General features: G+C 37.7%; 1 protein-coding gene across 2 annotated transcripts in view; it reads right to left on the bottom strand.

Moving 5' to 3' along the window:
* Window positions 1-15,149, bottom strand: part of LOC126416289 (trafficking protein particle complex subunit 11) — a 128,693-nt gene extending 113,544 nt beyond the window's left edge. Inside the window, exons 1-2 of one of the 2 annotated variants that reach the window (XM_050083943.1) lie at window positions 14,946-15,149; window positions 12,631-12,843 (exon numbers count right to left, since the gene is read on the bottom strand). In XM_050083943.1, coding sequence (XP_049939900.1) covers window positions 12,631-12,843; window positions 14,946-14,957 — 225 coding nt within the window. In that variant the 5' untranslated portion in view covers window positions 14,958-15,149. The remainder of the gene's footprint in view (window positions 1-12,630; window positions 12,844-14,945) is intronic. The other variant, XM_050083952.1, reaches the window with a different exon arrangement.
* Window positions 15,150-15,508: the final 359 nt, after the last annotated feature.

Here is a 15,508-nt window from a genome sequence, read left to right on the forward strand (position 1 = left end):
CTATGACACTCAGCTGTCCTTCAATTAATGGCTCAGCGTTTGCTAAGCACATGTGTGTTGGAAGGATCTGCGATTCTTGAAGGCAGTTAACTATCCACAATTCACTGAATCCGTTCTTAAACGAGATGACAGAGGCTGGTATAAAAAAGTTATTCTACAGTGGTATGCTTCCCTTACATTCCACTACAAGATCCATGGGTTGATGCATGGCATGACACGTGACAGTTACCTTTCTAGCGCTGACTGCAGGAATGATCACTTCATCCAGCACACACAGTCTCCACACACTCGGGTGCACATCTTCCCGTCCACAGTATCTCATCTCGTCTAGCCTAGGTATTACAATTACGAACCACTTAAATTGGAAGAAACACACAGAAAATATTATGGGGAAGGCTAACCAAAGACTGTGTTTTATTGGCAGGACACTTAAAAAATGTAACATACCTACTAAGGAGACTGCCTACACTACGCTTGTCTGTCCTCTTTCAGAATACTGCTGTGCAGTGTGGGAATCGTTACCAGGTAGGACTGATGGAGTACATCGAAAAAGTTCAAAGAAAGGCAGCACGTTTTGTATTATCGCGAAATATGGGAGAGAATGTCACAGAAATGATACAGGATTTGGGTTGGAAATCATTAAAAGAAAGGCGTTTTGCGTTGCGACGAAATCTTCACATGAAATTCCAATCACCAACTTTCTCCTCCGAATGCGAAAATATTTTGTTGACACCAACCTACATAGGGAGGAATGATCACCATGATAAAATAAGAGAAATCAGAGCTCGTGCGGAAAGATATAGGTGTTCATTCATTCCGCACAGTATACGAGATTGGAATAATGGAGAATTGTGAAGGTGGTTCGATGACCCCTCTAACATGCGCTTAAATGTAATTTGCAGAGTATCCATGTAAATGTAGCATAATCTTCGAGCGACCACAATCTATAATTGCCTGAGGAGCTTTCAGAAGTCCCATCTGGGAATGACGTCATGACTACACTCTTGTAAGATGACAAATTCTATGGGCTGTGTATGGCCACTTATACCCACGCAAATTGTACATCTTCCTGTAGGTTTTACATATTTCCCATTAGCCTCCTTCAGCAGAGATTTTTTGTTGTCGACGAATATAGTTTTCTGCGACTGGCAATGGTACTTCTCCGAAATGACTGAATATGGTGCTCCAGAGTCCACAATAACTTGGGCTGGTCGGCCATCCATGAGGATATCGATGTAGTTTCCTATCATTTTCGTAGTGACCGATGGCAGAGGATTTTTCTCTTCAGCGGCCTCACCTACAAGGAAGGTCACACCCTTTAGTTTTCCAGGTTGCGGTGGCTAGGTGATCGGCTGGAGCTTCTAAACGGTGATGGAGACCTTGACCGGCATGTTGGGGAGCATCCTCTCCAATGGCTAGCTTGCAGCGATGGTAACATACGTCGTCCTGCACCCACATCTTCTTGCTCATCTTCATCGGCCCGGAGTTGGCATCGGCTAAGATCGGTCTGATGTCTTCTGGCGCAGGCATCATCAAATATCCACCGCCTTTCTCGACAATAGCGCACCACATGTCCCGGTCGTCCACAGTGGAAACATACTGGTTGGTGATACTGGGTCCTCCAGACGTCAGTCTTCGTTGGAGCCCAAACAGGTTCCTCATGCGGCACTGGAGGAACGTAACTCTGCCTGGGTCTCAACTTTTTCACTGTTTTAAAGGGAAATGAAGGACGAGAGATTGGGTTCAATGTCTGTTCCACTTATGACCTCTTGAAGTGTCTCAGTGTTTTGTTCGCCGTGCAATCCAAGTACCTTCTTAACTTCCTCTCTCACTACCTGATGGAAGCCATTCAAACTTCTTTCATGTAATTCTTTTTTGATGCATTGTCTCGATATACTGGCACTATTTTATGAAGTTGTTTGCTGTCGAAACTTCCTTCAGGAGTAGGGCTTGATACATGTCCTCAGCAAACACCCTTTATGGGATGTGCAACCTTATCTTCCCCGTCCATTCTAGGATCCACTATTTTACACAGCTCCAAGACGCCGTGATTGTCGGATGCTGTAGTTTCTCCTGGACACTGTGCCCTGCACTTTAATTTATCTTCAGCCTTGCCCTTCTGTAGTCGTGTGTTGCCGAAATACTTGTGCAGTTCCGCGTGGAATACTTCCCAGCTTGTGAACTTCTCCTCGTTGTTCTCATACCATTGTTTGGCAGTGCCCTCTAAGTAGAAAAATACGTTAGCCAAACACACAGTGTCATCCCATTTTTTGGCTATACGCTCATATACCTTCAGCCACTTGTTTGGATCTTGGCCATCGTCACCAGCGAACGCGGAAGGATGTCTCAAGTGGTAGCACACAGCTGCTGTCATTGTAACGTCCTCTTCTTCTTCTTCTTCTTCTTCTTCTTCTTCTTCTTCTTCTTCTGTCTCCGGTAGACTGCGATCTGTTGAATATGGCTCGAACTCAGGTTTCTCACCACATAAACGGCGGCTCTCTCGTGGCCTGATGAGATCCACCGTGTCGTCAATAATGTACGCTCTCACAAGTTCCAATACCCAGCAGCTCCACCAAAATAATGTCACATAGAAGAAGGTGTAATTACATGAACAATGAACATTAACTTCACTTAACGAAGGTTTATTCAGCACTTGCACATACAAGAGCACGGAGCAAACTGCCTCCGGCCAGAACATTCCAGTAAAATTATTCTTGACATTTGTGGATGCTTCTAGAATGTACTTGAACAGAATATAGAAATTAAAATGGTACCGTCCAGGTGAGTTTTGAACTCATGACCCTCTATTCAACAGTTTAGTATCATAACCTACTACACCACGGTACTACTCAGCTGCTTCTGTGACAATATTAAAAAGACAGAGCATATTGTCTAAATGAACCCAGTGTTACATATTAATTTATGTAATTAAAAGAAATTGGTCTTAATTAAAATCTGTGATACAATGTAATATGTGCTATCAGCAATTAACCAGTTATTCATGCATACTGCGAAACCATCAATAACTTAATGGAAGTATTCATAAACAGAAGTGTCAAAGTAATGCAGCCATCAGTCCTGTGTGTCCATTGTCTTTAAATATGTATGGTTATACACGGTAGACTCTACTGGTTTTCGTCAAAAAGTAAAAGAAGGGGGCAGAGGGACCAGCTCATCATATGAAAGTAAATAGCAGGATCATATATCAGGTAAAATAAAGGGTGGCACACTAAAAGCAATGGTAATCTTTATAGTAAGTATACAAAAAGGAATGATAGATTGAAAAGGAATTGCAGCTATTGAAATACCATAGCTGTACTCAATTGTTATTAGATAATACTCTATAAGGAGTAAACAAAAGAACACTCTAGGAGGATGACAGCAAAAAGTAAAAATAAAAAGTAGAAATGTATCCATCCATGTAATAAGACCTAGGATATTATAATCAAAAAGTGGATACTGTGTATGTTAATTTTCCAAAAGCACACCTTTTTCACCAATACCTGCAAAGTCTCTAATTGTAAGAAAATTATTTGGAAGATGGGAAGCCAATATCAGTTATTTGGGCAGAAACTTCCTTGCATCATACTTCTGGAGAGTATCTATGGAAAGAAGATAATTAATAGTAGTCCCATTATAGGAAGTTGCGAAAATAAAAAATATACTACTAAACTATGCAATTACAGATTTTATATACCGAATAGTGTTCAACCAAACTGGACATTGTTCCATATAAATATATATTCCATATAAATATATATAAATCAAAGGGGAAATGCAAAAATCAAGAGGTAACCTCAAGAACTTACCACAAAATTTTAAATCAAACGAGAGTCCGTATTGGGTCCACAATTGGCATAATGAAAAGGAGAATGTACACTTCATCACATATATACAAATACATCACTGCTTAGTAACGTAATCGCAGAAAAGTCACCAGAAAATAATCTCCATTCCCCAGACCATCATTACAACACTTAAATGTCATGAAAAGTTGCATAGATAAAATTGTTACAATCTATCATTAGGGTAACGTAAAACCGAATGGACTGAAACATCTACATAACTAAACCTAAACCTAAAGAGTATTGTCTAATAACAATTGAGTACAGCTATGGTGTTTCAATAGCTGTAATTCCTTTTCAATGTATCATTCCTTTTTGTATACTTACTATAAGAATTGCCATTGCTTATAGTGTATCCCCCTTTATTTTACCTGATATATGATCCTGCTATTTACTTTACATATGAGTCGGTCCTTCTGCACGCGTCTTTTATTTTTAGACAAAAACCAGCAGAGTCTACCACATAGAACCATACATAATTACAGACAATGGATATAAAGGACTGATGGTTGGATTACTTTGACACTTCTGTTTTATGAATACTTCCATTAAGTTACTGATGGTTTCACAGTATGCATGAATAACTGGTTACTTGCTGATAGTACATATAACTTTGTATTATATAGATTTTAGTTAAGACCAATTTCTTTTAATTATATAAATTAATACGTAACACAGGCCTCATTTAGACAATACACTCTGTCTTTTTAATATGTACTTATTGCTAGTTTATAACCTTCATTGTATAGGCCTGAAGATGACTTAATGTAAAGTTGAAACTGGTAGCCTAAAAATGAAACCTAAATAACGGCTATTGGTATTGCATTATTGGAAATTGACCAACCAAAGTCGCGCACTCCAGACAGAGGAGGGGGTTACAGTCATCCTGGCATGTGCCCTAATCAATGCAGGGAAAACAAAGAGACCTGGTCCTGCACCCTAACCGCTGTGACACTACACTCAGATTCACAAATTGGTTTCACATTCAGCTTACTGTCAATGCCTCAAGCAGCCACGGTGTTCCTGTGTCCACATTGTTGTTCAGCTGTTACATTTTTGTATTAACCTCCACTGTTCTTTATTCCTTAATTACTATAGACTGTCTCTCAGACTGCTACAAATGTATGTACCTCCCTATTGGATGGCAACATAAACATGGCAGAATGTTTGCACTGTTGCTGCACTTTCTTATTTTTGGGCCTTGAGAAGTCTTGCAGACATATCATAGTATTTGTGTGTTGTATTCTTATTGAATATTATGGTTTCTCCATGGCAAGGAAAGTTGCATCTTCTTCGCAACTTGTTTTATGTGAGCCAGATGTAGATGTCAATGAATTCTCAGATGAAAACATGTATGACAATAACCCTGCTTTTGAGATACTTGGTGATCATGACACTAATTTGAAGCAGGAAACAAAGTGATGATGATGTGACAGTTGATGACAATGGAGAGGTTTACTTCTTCAGTAAGAACAGATGTTTTAGATGGATAAAACAGGTGTCAGGTTACATAAGAACAAGGTTAGATTGTCTTGCTGCTCCCTGAACAGCGACATACGGCAAAAAGTCTCAGAGAAAACCCTGTTTTGAAGGTAGTACAAGCCTCAAACACAGAAAGAACTGTGTGAAAAATGTATGCTTTTGCCCTCCTTGTTTGAAGAGTAAAACAAGGTAACCATGTCTACAGTGCGGTGTTTCAATTTGTTTGATTTGCTCTCTGACAGTATACGTGAAACACAAGCAGGCTGACAGTTATTAAAAAATGATTCAGAGGCTCTTAAGAATATAAAATTATTTTCCACTTGATCTTTTAAAACTAAAATGTGGCAAAGTGTCTCTCTTCATAGATTTATCGAGTTCAATAGTTGGTCTATGCAAAAACTATAAGAAGTATACTCAAAGCTGATTTCATACACAATGTCTCACAAATGAAATGTGTTTTTCAATATAGTTATGTTGTGAATCTGTAATATTATGCCCCTGATGATAATCTGTGACAGGGTAGAGATGTCAGTATCTACTGTTATTTTAGTAAAGCTTAAAATCAAAATATACTGCAAATTCTGCTCGGTTTCAGTTGTCTAAATGTTTTAAATCTTGAATTGTTTTAAAAAATTATAATTTTCATGAAGTCTACTTCCAAGAAGTGTAATTAACAGCAGAAAGTCATTAAAACATATATCCACCACAACAATTGTTTTATGTGTAAAAAAATGAAAAGGCAGTCTGAGACACACCTCCATAGCATTTGCAATTCTCTCAATGTCAAAAGCAATTTAAGTAAAGGTGATGGAGGATGGTATCTTTGGCCTTGCTGAGGTGATACCCTGTGCTACAGTTTATAGTGTTGTGGATTTTAAAATTTTACCAGAAAACTGAATGGTCATTCAATACATTTCATGACATATCAACTGGCACCTGTCAGTTATTCTAAGGTGAGTCATCAATGGTTCACCTGAGGATGACTGGCACGCGTTCAGTTGAAATGTCATGGACTGTATTGAACTACAATTGGCTCCAAGCTCAAAATTTGTCTGAGCAGTTAATAGTGTTGTCTGCAATTTTATTTTAAATGGATTCTTTCATGATCAAGTCCCAGACGTTAGCAGCCTGAGTATGTGTCTTCATTTGGTCAACAGCGATGAGGTGTGCAGTCATAAAGCTGTGTTCCAGTCATCAACTCATACATTAGTCTCGGACATGTGCCCCACTAGTGTTCAACACAGCATTCCCCCTCAATTATGATACTTTGGCCAACATCTGGCAGACCTCAGTGAGAAAGAATCTGATGATCTGTGCCTCCACAAGTCAGGAGTCCATCTTTTACAACGTCCAAATGCAGTCCAATTTGTGCAAGCAGATATGTGCTGTACCTCATACTCCTCCTATATGCAACCAATTCTACCTAATATAGTGGCAGCATATGGGAGAAACACAACTGCTTGCTGCTTCTCTGCCACTCCATGTGGAGTTGCCACAGGACAGGGAATGAATCTGATAGATCAAAGGAAAGATTATGGTTTACAATCCCATCAATGACAAAGTTGTTTAGAAATAGAGCCCTGACAGGTTGGGAGAGGAAACCAATGTCATTAACATTGTAACTACCACAGTATTTACCTTAAAGGATTTAGGGAAACCACAGGAAGCTAAACTTCAGTGGCCAGATATGGTACTGAACTACAGTCATTTCTAATGCGAGTCCAATGTGCTTATCACTGACTACTTGCCTAGTTGAACCTGGAAATTATTGAGAGAAGACGAAACAAAACCAAAAGTTTGTATCTTTGCAGACAGCCATGGACAAGATTTAGCCACTATCCTTATGAATATGCAATCTAAATTTTCCGTTACTGCCACAGTCAAACCCGGGGCCCCTTTCCAGCAAATAATTAAATACTTAAACCCTCAACCAAATGATGTTAGTGTAATTACTGCTGGAGCTAACAATATTTATAAAAATGAGTCAAAAAATGCAATCACAGCATTGCGAAATGCACTGGAAAGAATCTCGCCAAGAAAAACAATCGTCGTTAGCATCCCACACAGACATGACCTAATGAACAGTTCATGTGTAAATAATGAAATCAAATTCACAAACAGAATGTTTCAAAAGATATGCAAAGCAATCAAGGACGTGAAGTTTTTGGACAGTAATTCGAAGAGAGAAACCATTTTACTCGACACGGAATGCACAGGAACCGGCTAGGAGAACGTGTACTCGCTAAAGCACTGTTAGCAGAAACATTCAAACTATTTGAAAACACCACTCCTCCAATCATTCTAAAAGCACCTGTGCCCATTGAAACTGTACCATTGGAAGAAATACAGATAGTGTTGTCAAAATACTCCTTCAAACCTAATGGAACAGCTGAAGGGAAGACTTCATATGCAGCAGCACCTGTATGTGAATCAACACAACAAAGCAAGACAGCACCAGCAGTTACAACTCAAGTGCGAAACGTTAGTCCACTACCAACTTGTGAAGCAGTAGCATCTAAGGAAGAAGAACAGTCATCAATAGCAGAAACAGCAACACCAACCCCCACAGGATCAAGTGTACTAGCTGACAGTGTAGAAACCTCACCAACAAGAGATCCACCCTCTATGGCAAAAAGGAGCACAGTAGTGACTGCAGCTGCTCCACATAGGAAGTGCCTGAGATCAAGAAAGTCCTCAGCTGCAAATGGGGATTTTTTATGGTACTGGGGCAGAAGGGGGAAGGTTCCAATCAGAATGTAAGTAATGTAGTTAATAAAAACAAATGTGGGTGTTACCAGCACAACAGCTCCCCCTTCCCTGCAAAAAAAACTGTTCCTGTAATACTGGTATGTCAAAAGAAATAAAACTCAGTCCCAACAGTGGCAGCACCACAACCAATCATGTAATTAAAAATAAGCTCAAAATTTTTCACCAAAATATTCAAAGCCTGCTCTGTAAGTTAGACCAATTTATTGTAAATATTGATGAACCAACAGGCACAAATTGTGCTCATATTCTCTGTCTGACAGAACACAATGTCACTTTTGGCATCGAAATGCTCAATATTCCAAACTATGTTTTAGCTACCTCATTTTGTAGAAAGCATATGTGCAAAGGTAGGGCAGTTATTTATGTGAAAAACAGCCTGTCCTTTAATACAATAGATGTAGAGAAATATTGTGTAGAGAAAGACTTTGAGGCATGTGTCACAGAAATAGTAGAAGCTAACAAGAAACTGGTAATCGTAGCAGTATACAGGGCTCCATCTGGTAATTTTAAAGTATTCATGAAACAATTAGATTCTGTGCTACTGTATCTCACAAGAAAAAATAGGGACATTATAATGACTGGAGATTTTAATATAGATTTCCTAGAAAGCTCATCTTCTAAGACAGAGTTTGCAAATTTAATGCATACCTACAACCTTGTCTCCACTGTCAGTTTTCCCACAAGAACTACTGCCACTTCCAGCACTCTAATAGACAATATCTTTGTAGATATGAGTAAAACTCATCACATCGAAGTTGAAAAAGTCATAAATGGTCTCTCTGATCATGATGGGCAAATACTCACAATTGACAACTTTAATACAAATCCGAACAAATCTAGTGCACAGTGGAAAACTATTAGAAACATGAATGAGGAAAATATCCAAAAACTCAAATTATGCATTCAGGAGACTGACTGGAGGTATGTTTATCTTGCAAATGATGTTAATACAGAATATAATTTATTTACTGATGAATTATCAGGTACATTTGAAAGAATCTTTCCAAAAAGGTCTGTAGACTACAGAACAGGCAATCAAGCAAAAAACCATGGTCATCAAGGGCATAAAAATATCATGCCAGAGAAAAAGAGAACTGCATAAAATATCCAGACAATCCAATAATCCCCTCCAGATGAAATCTTAACTAAAGTCACTAAAAAATTTAAAAGTATGTGCATAAAATCTGAAATTAACTGTTCAAATAATAAAATCAGAATGATTTGGAATGTAATAAAGAGGGAAACAGGTACTGCACCATCTGACAATGAAAAAATTGCTGTCGCTTAAAAATTAACGATTTGGAAATAACTGATAGTAAACAGATAGCAGACACATTTAACAACCACTTTCTAAGTGTCACCTCTCAAATAGGTTGCAGTGGTGACCTAAGGGAAGCTGCAGATATTCTGAAACTTAACCTCCCACAATGTTTTAATGATATAAATCTAACACCCATAACCGTTAATGAAATAAAAATACTAATTCACTCATTGAAAGGTAAAGGATCTTCAGGTATAGATAACATCTCTAGCAAACTGTTGAAAGCCTGCAGTAATGATGTAAGTGTAGTACTTGCTCACATTTGTAACACGTCTCTTTATGAGGGAGTTGTTCCAGAGAGAATGAAATATGCCATTGTGAGACCTCTTTTCAAGTCTGGCGATGCTACAGATGTCAAAAATTATCATCCTGTCTCTCTCTTAACAACATTTTCAAAGGTTCTTGAAAAGGCAGAGTATAACCGGATTGTGGCACATCTTGATAAACTTAATATTATTAACAACAGACAGTTTGGTTTTCAAAAAGGGGTTTCCACAGAGCGTGTCATATATTCACTCACAAATGATGTCTTGGAGTCTATTAATAGTAAGAAATCCCCAGTTGGTGTCTTCTGTGATATTTCCAAGGCCTCTGATTGTGTAAACCATAAGACACTCTTGGAGAAGGCCTATTGTTACGGAATCAAAGGGCTTATAGGTAACTGGCTAAAATCATATCTTGAAGACAGGAAACAAAAGGTGGTTCTAAACGGCTGCAACAAAGGATCTTCTAATCTAGTGGATTCTGAATGGGGCAAAATTCAGCATGGAGTTCCCCAGGGATCTGTCCTTGGACCCTTGCCGTTTTTAATATATGTTAAAAATTTACCCCTGTCAATTAGTAAAAATTGTGAATTCACAATGTTTGCTGATGATACAAGCATTGTCGTAGATGGTAAGTCTACTGCTGATCTGGAGACTGATGTTAATGATATACTCAGAGAAGTTACAGCTTGGTTTTCAATTAATTTTCTTTCAGTTAATATTAAAAAACCTAATTTTATACAGTTCCACACAAAAAATAAAACTCTAGAAAATATAGTAATTGCTCATGACAACCAGAAACTAGAACAGGTGCAATCCACTAAATTCCTGGGGGTTCACATTAACAGTAGGCTCAACTGGGAACAGCATGTGTCCCTTACTCTAAAAAGGCTTTCATCAGCAACTTTTGCTCTAAGAATCATTACTCATTTTAGGGACATCAACATGCTAAAATCAGCTCACTTTGGGTCCTTTCACTCATTATTGAGTTACAGAATAATATTCTGGGGTATTCACCAGCCTCAAAAAAAATCTTAACTGCTCAGAAGAGAGCAGTCAGAATCGTGTGGGGTTCCTCCACGAACCTCATGTAGAAAACTTTTCACACAGTTAGGTATTCTGACCACATGTCAGCACATATACTCTCTGATGAATGTAGTTAATAAACTCTATGCTCAGTATGAAACAAATTGTTCATACCATAACTACAATACTAGAGGTGAAGATGATCTACATGTTGAACTAAAAAATTTATCAATTGTACAGAAGGGAGTAAAGTATGCTGCTATAAAAACTTTTAATGCATTGCCTAATTATATTAAATCTACAAGAGAAAATGAAATGCTGTTCAAAGTTCCGTTAAAAAAATACCTGCTTGACCATCCGCTGTACTCCTTAGATGAATTCTTTTCCAGAAGTAATGCCCTCCTTTAATAATAGATGTATTTAGTCTCTTAGTCATTAGATGGACAATACAATATTATGTTAATGTTATAGTGTTAATGTTATAATGTTATATTGTGAATTGCTATACTATTTAAATGACAGCTTGTAAATGAGAAAAAGTTATACTTATTAACATCTATATCATTGTATTATATTACTATTATTTCTGTAGCATTAATCGTATTTGTACAATTGTATTGACACGTTCCACATTCAGGAGAATCACTCGCATGTACGGATCTATGGAATACGCATACCAAATAAAAAAACAAAAAAAAGACAATGAGCAAACTTTGTAGTCCAATGTTCTGAGATTACTACTTGCTTATACAGATTATGGTGACTACCTGTATGCAGAAAAAAAAAATTCATTAGCGAGTTGATGGTAAACAGTTTGTTCCAATGTGCCATCCATTTACCTACTGATTATCACAAAAATTGTAGTTTTTTATAACCGTTTCCACTATGGACACAGAGTTAAAAGGAACATTAAGAATTAGGGAATCTTCCAATTTGTCCCTCCCATGCAAACAAATCAAGTGAATGCTGGCTACATACAGTCTTACAACCTGAGGAAACCAACTAAATTCATTGTTGCCACCAACATATCACCTGCCCTCCAAGTTGGAGCAGCTAGACCTATCACAACGACTATTCTGTGGTCTCTCTTGGTAAAACTGTACCAAGAGTGTTCCACACTCTAACCTTGAAGTGTTTGTTGGTAATCGCTATTGCAAACAGTCACAGGAATGACATCATGATGGTAGAACAATATATTTATATAGCCAGCCCCATAAAGATGTTTCTGTTTCAATCACTGGAGAAGAATTAAGTATTTACTTAACTTCCTAGGTTCTACAATGCAATCAAACTGAATTTCTGAATAAAAGCATATTGTCTGCAGGGGTAAATGCATATAACATTGCAACAAATAATTTAATATGCAGTTTTCACTTTCCGCTTTTTCCATTACTTAGCATTTCTTTTATTGATAAACATACTGCAGGACCCAAGTACACAGAAAATAAATCTGCTTCCAGGCTAATATACACTTCCAGCTACAGATCAGACACTTCAACCAAGATTTCACTTTCACACTGGTTGACTTCACCAACTCCCAACAGATTGTCACCTTCCAACCTACCTACACATCAGGCTACACAACAGAAAGGGCCATCTACACAAGATAAGAAATTCATAAATTTTTCTGTAACCTTAATATTCATATATTCCAGCCAAAATCAATAACACCATTTCAAAACAATAGTCTAGTGAATTCATATGGCAAATCCCCAAGAATTCAATTATGGAATCAGTTTTGATGAAAATCAAAAGTTTTCTATAGTTAGCAATGCTGTCATAACTAATTCTGTAAACTGAACACATTATGAGAGACTGAGATGGTTGCCACTTTGATACAGTGCTCCACAGGTAGAAACAATTAAACAGATAGATAAATACTAACTGAAAGAAATACAATTTCTGCAAGGAAGATTAAAAATACCTTTGGCTTCATTGGTGGAAATTCATGAGATGCACTCAATAACTTAAATTGTACAGGTGCTCTGTCTGGCCTGCGGTTGTTACTAAATGCATCCCATATTGCTCTGTGCACCGCATTGTTAAGAGCATCAAGCCCCGTCAAACCCACAAGTGCTAACGGTTTTGCGTACAGTTCAGGAGGGAAATCAGCCACATCTGGAGAAGATGCCATCTGCTGAAACACAAGACTTCATGTATTCATGGAACTACAGTCCCTCGTGAGTTTATATTACTCTTTATTTAGCTTTAATATGCTTAATATTAAACACACTATCTGCTCAAAAATATTCGGACACCCCAATTAATGCAGAATTTACCATTAGATGCCACAAGAGGTGGACCTGCCAGTATATAAGGAGACATAAAGTATCATGTTATCAATAGAAAAGCAGTGACAGCAAAATGGGTCAGTTAGGAGAGCTCAGTGATTCTGAATGTGGGCTTATCATTGCATATAACTTGAGTAATAAATCCATCAGAGACATTTAAACTCTTCTAAGGCTGTCCACAACTACTGTTGCTGACATCACTGTAAAGTAGAAATGTGATTGAACAACCACAGCTAAACTAAGACCAGGCAGAACTCGTATAAAGATGGACACCCTTGTTCATTACGGAGGGTGGTTGCAAAAAAATCAATGGAATAAGCAAATGGAATCAATCATGAGTTCCACAGTGCTACCAGCAGTCCAGCTAGCACAGTGACAGGAAGTTAAAATAAATGGGGTATAATGGCCGAGCAGCTCCTCAAAAGTGACACATTTCTGCAATCAAATCTTGAGTGGTGGAACGATACCACTGGAGAGCGAATGATTAGTAACATGTAATACTGAGTGATAAATCAAGTTATACTCTACAGCAACCTGATGGAAGGGTTTGGTTTCGTGAATGCCTGGAGAACTTTACCTGCCATCATGTGTAATCAACAGTGAAGTATTGAGGAGTTGGTGTCATTGTATGTGGTGTTTTTCAAGGTTAGGGTGTGATCCTTTTCTTTCACTTAAGTAACTGGAAAATATAGAATATAAACACATTTCACAGCATTGTGTACTGGGTACAATAGAGGAACAGCAAGATTGTGCAGCCTGTCATAAAGCAGCACCTGTGAGAAAATTGTCTGTGGAAAGCAGCATTCTTGAAACAGACTGGCCTGAACAGAGTTTGAATGACGAGTTTGAACTTTTGAGTTCGCACCAGAGCCCGACATCCAACATCACTAGTTTCTCTGCTTTAGGCTCATGAGCGAGAATGGGCTGTCATTACTGCACAGACATTTAGACACACCACAAAAATTGTCCCCAGCAGTGTTCAAGCCATTTCAGTGGCACCCGCATTTAAGGTAATATACGTCTGGTACTTTTGATCAGATAGTGTATAGAAAGCACAGTAAATTACGTAATTTCTATTACATGGACATTGGATTAACTACAATTAACTATTCACTAATCTAATATTGGAATTTTCTACATAGGCAAAAGTCTTGTGACCAATAAATACATCTTCTTGGCCTATTTTCTGTCTTACTTTGAAGTGATACTACAGAATGTATTAGAACAGCAGCTGATGAAAACAGTTTACAGGGTACGACATGAAATTCGTTATACACAACAGAACAGAGATATGGCACAGGTGAAGGTGAAACTTCTCACAATTTCTTAAAAATAATGTACTTTCAATTGTCTTGTAACATTGGCGTAACTGACAATCACATAGTGTCTTGCCAATTGTGCAATCAAGGTGCTGTAACGCACATCTTTTATATTACATCCAACACGTACACAATGGTGATAAATTGTGATTAGTAATATGTTGTATTTCATACAACCACAGTTTGCTTTACCAGATGCAACACGACGAAACATCTGATCGAATATTTCTTGTGACTATACAAAAAGAACGATCTGGGGCATTATTAATACAACTGATCTTTATAGGCCTACATGCAAAGTTATAACAAACTAGCTCACGAACTTTTGTACACAAAAAATTAATAAAAACAGCCTGCCACGACTCTCGTAGGTCTGAGACAGTCACAGTACATAAGCCATTTCGTACAGTGTACTAAAATTAGTTACACACAACACTGGATGAACAGGAAAGTTGTACCGAAATGTCAATTTGCATTATACTAACAAAACATTTCTGAATACGGTCTGCCTAATTTTCACTGAACTGCCTATAACAGAAGTACGAGTACAGCTGAATCACATTCTAGCACAACCTTGGGAGAGTCATGTGCTTTCTCCGGTATTTTCTGGTTTTAAGTTTTACACTAACCTCTGTTTTCATGTAGGCTTCATTATCAGAATGAATTATCTATTGGTTGACAATATGTGCATATCACACACAACTCTACACTCGTATTTCACATAGCCTCAGATAAAATTCATCTTTCTGGTAGTTTTCCCTTTCCGTATCAAACTTCACAAGACATGTTTTGATATTCACAACTGTCAACAACCACCTGCATCGTCGGCAAAGTTATTCTTATTCAGTTAGTAATATCATCTTAGACTCGTAAAATTCTTTTTTTTTTTTTTCATTTCGAGAAGTAAAGTCAAGCTTGAAAATATATACAGTAGAGCTTTGATTATCTGAAGTAATTGGGGGACATGGGTGTTCGGAAAACTGGTTTGTTCGGATAATCAAACTGTACTTGTTTACTTGCCAAAAAGAAGAACTGTACAGTAAATTTATTCATAAAAACAGGCATCTCTTTTAGTATTACAAAGTAACATACAAAGGCAACTTCAGTAGGAATATATAGTATGTGGCACAGTTTATTAAACAAAAATATACACATATTACATACGCATTTTGCATGAACAATACACACAGTA

The sequence above is a fragment of the Schistocerca serialis genome, chromosome 1, assembly GCF_023864345.2.
Source record: "Schistocerca serialis cubense isolate TAMUIC-IGC-003099 chromosome 1, iqSchSeri2.2, whole genome shotgun sequence".
Classification (NCBI taxonomy): domain Eukaryota; kingdom Metazoa; phylum Arthropoda; class Insecta; order Orthoptera; family Acrididae; genus Schistocerca; species Schistocerca serialis.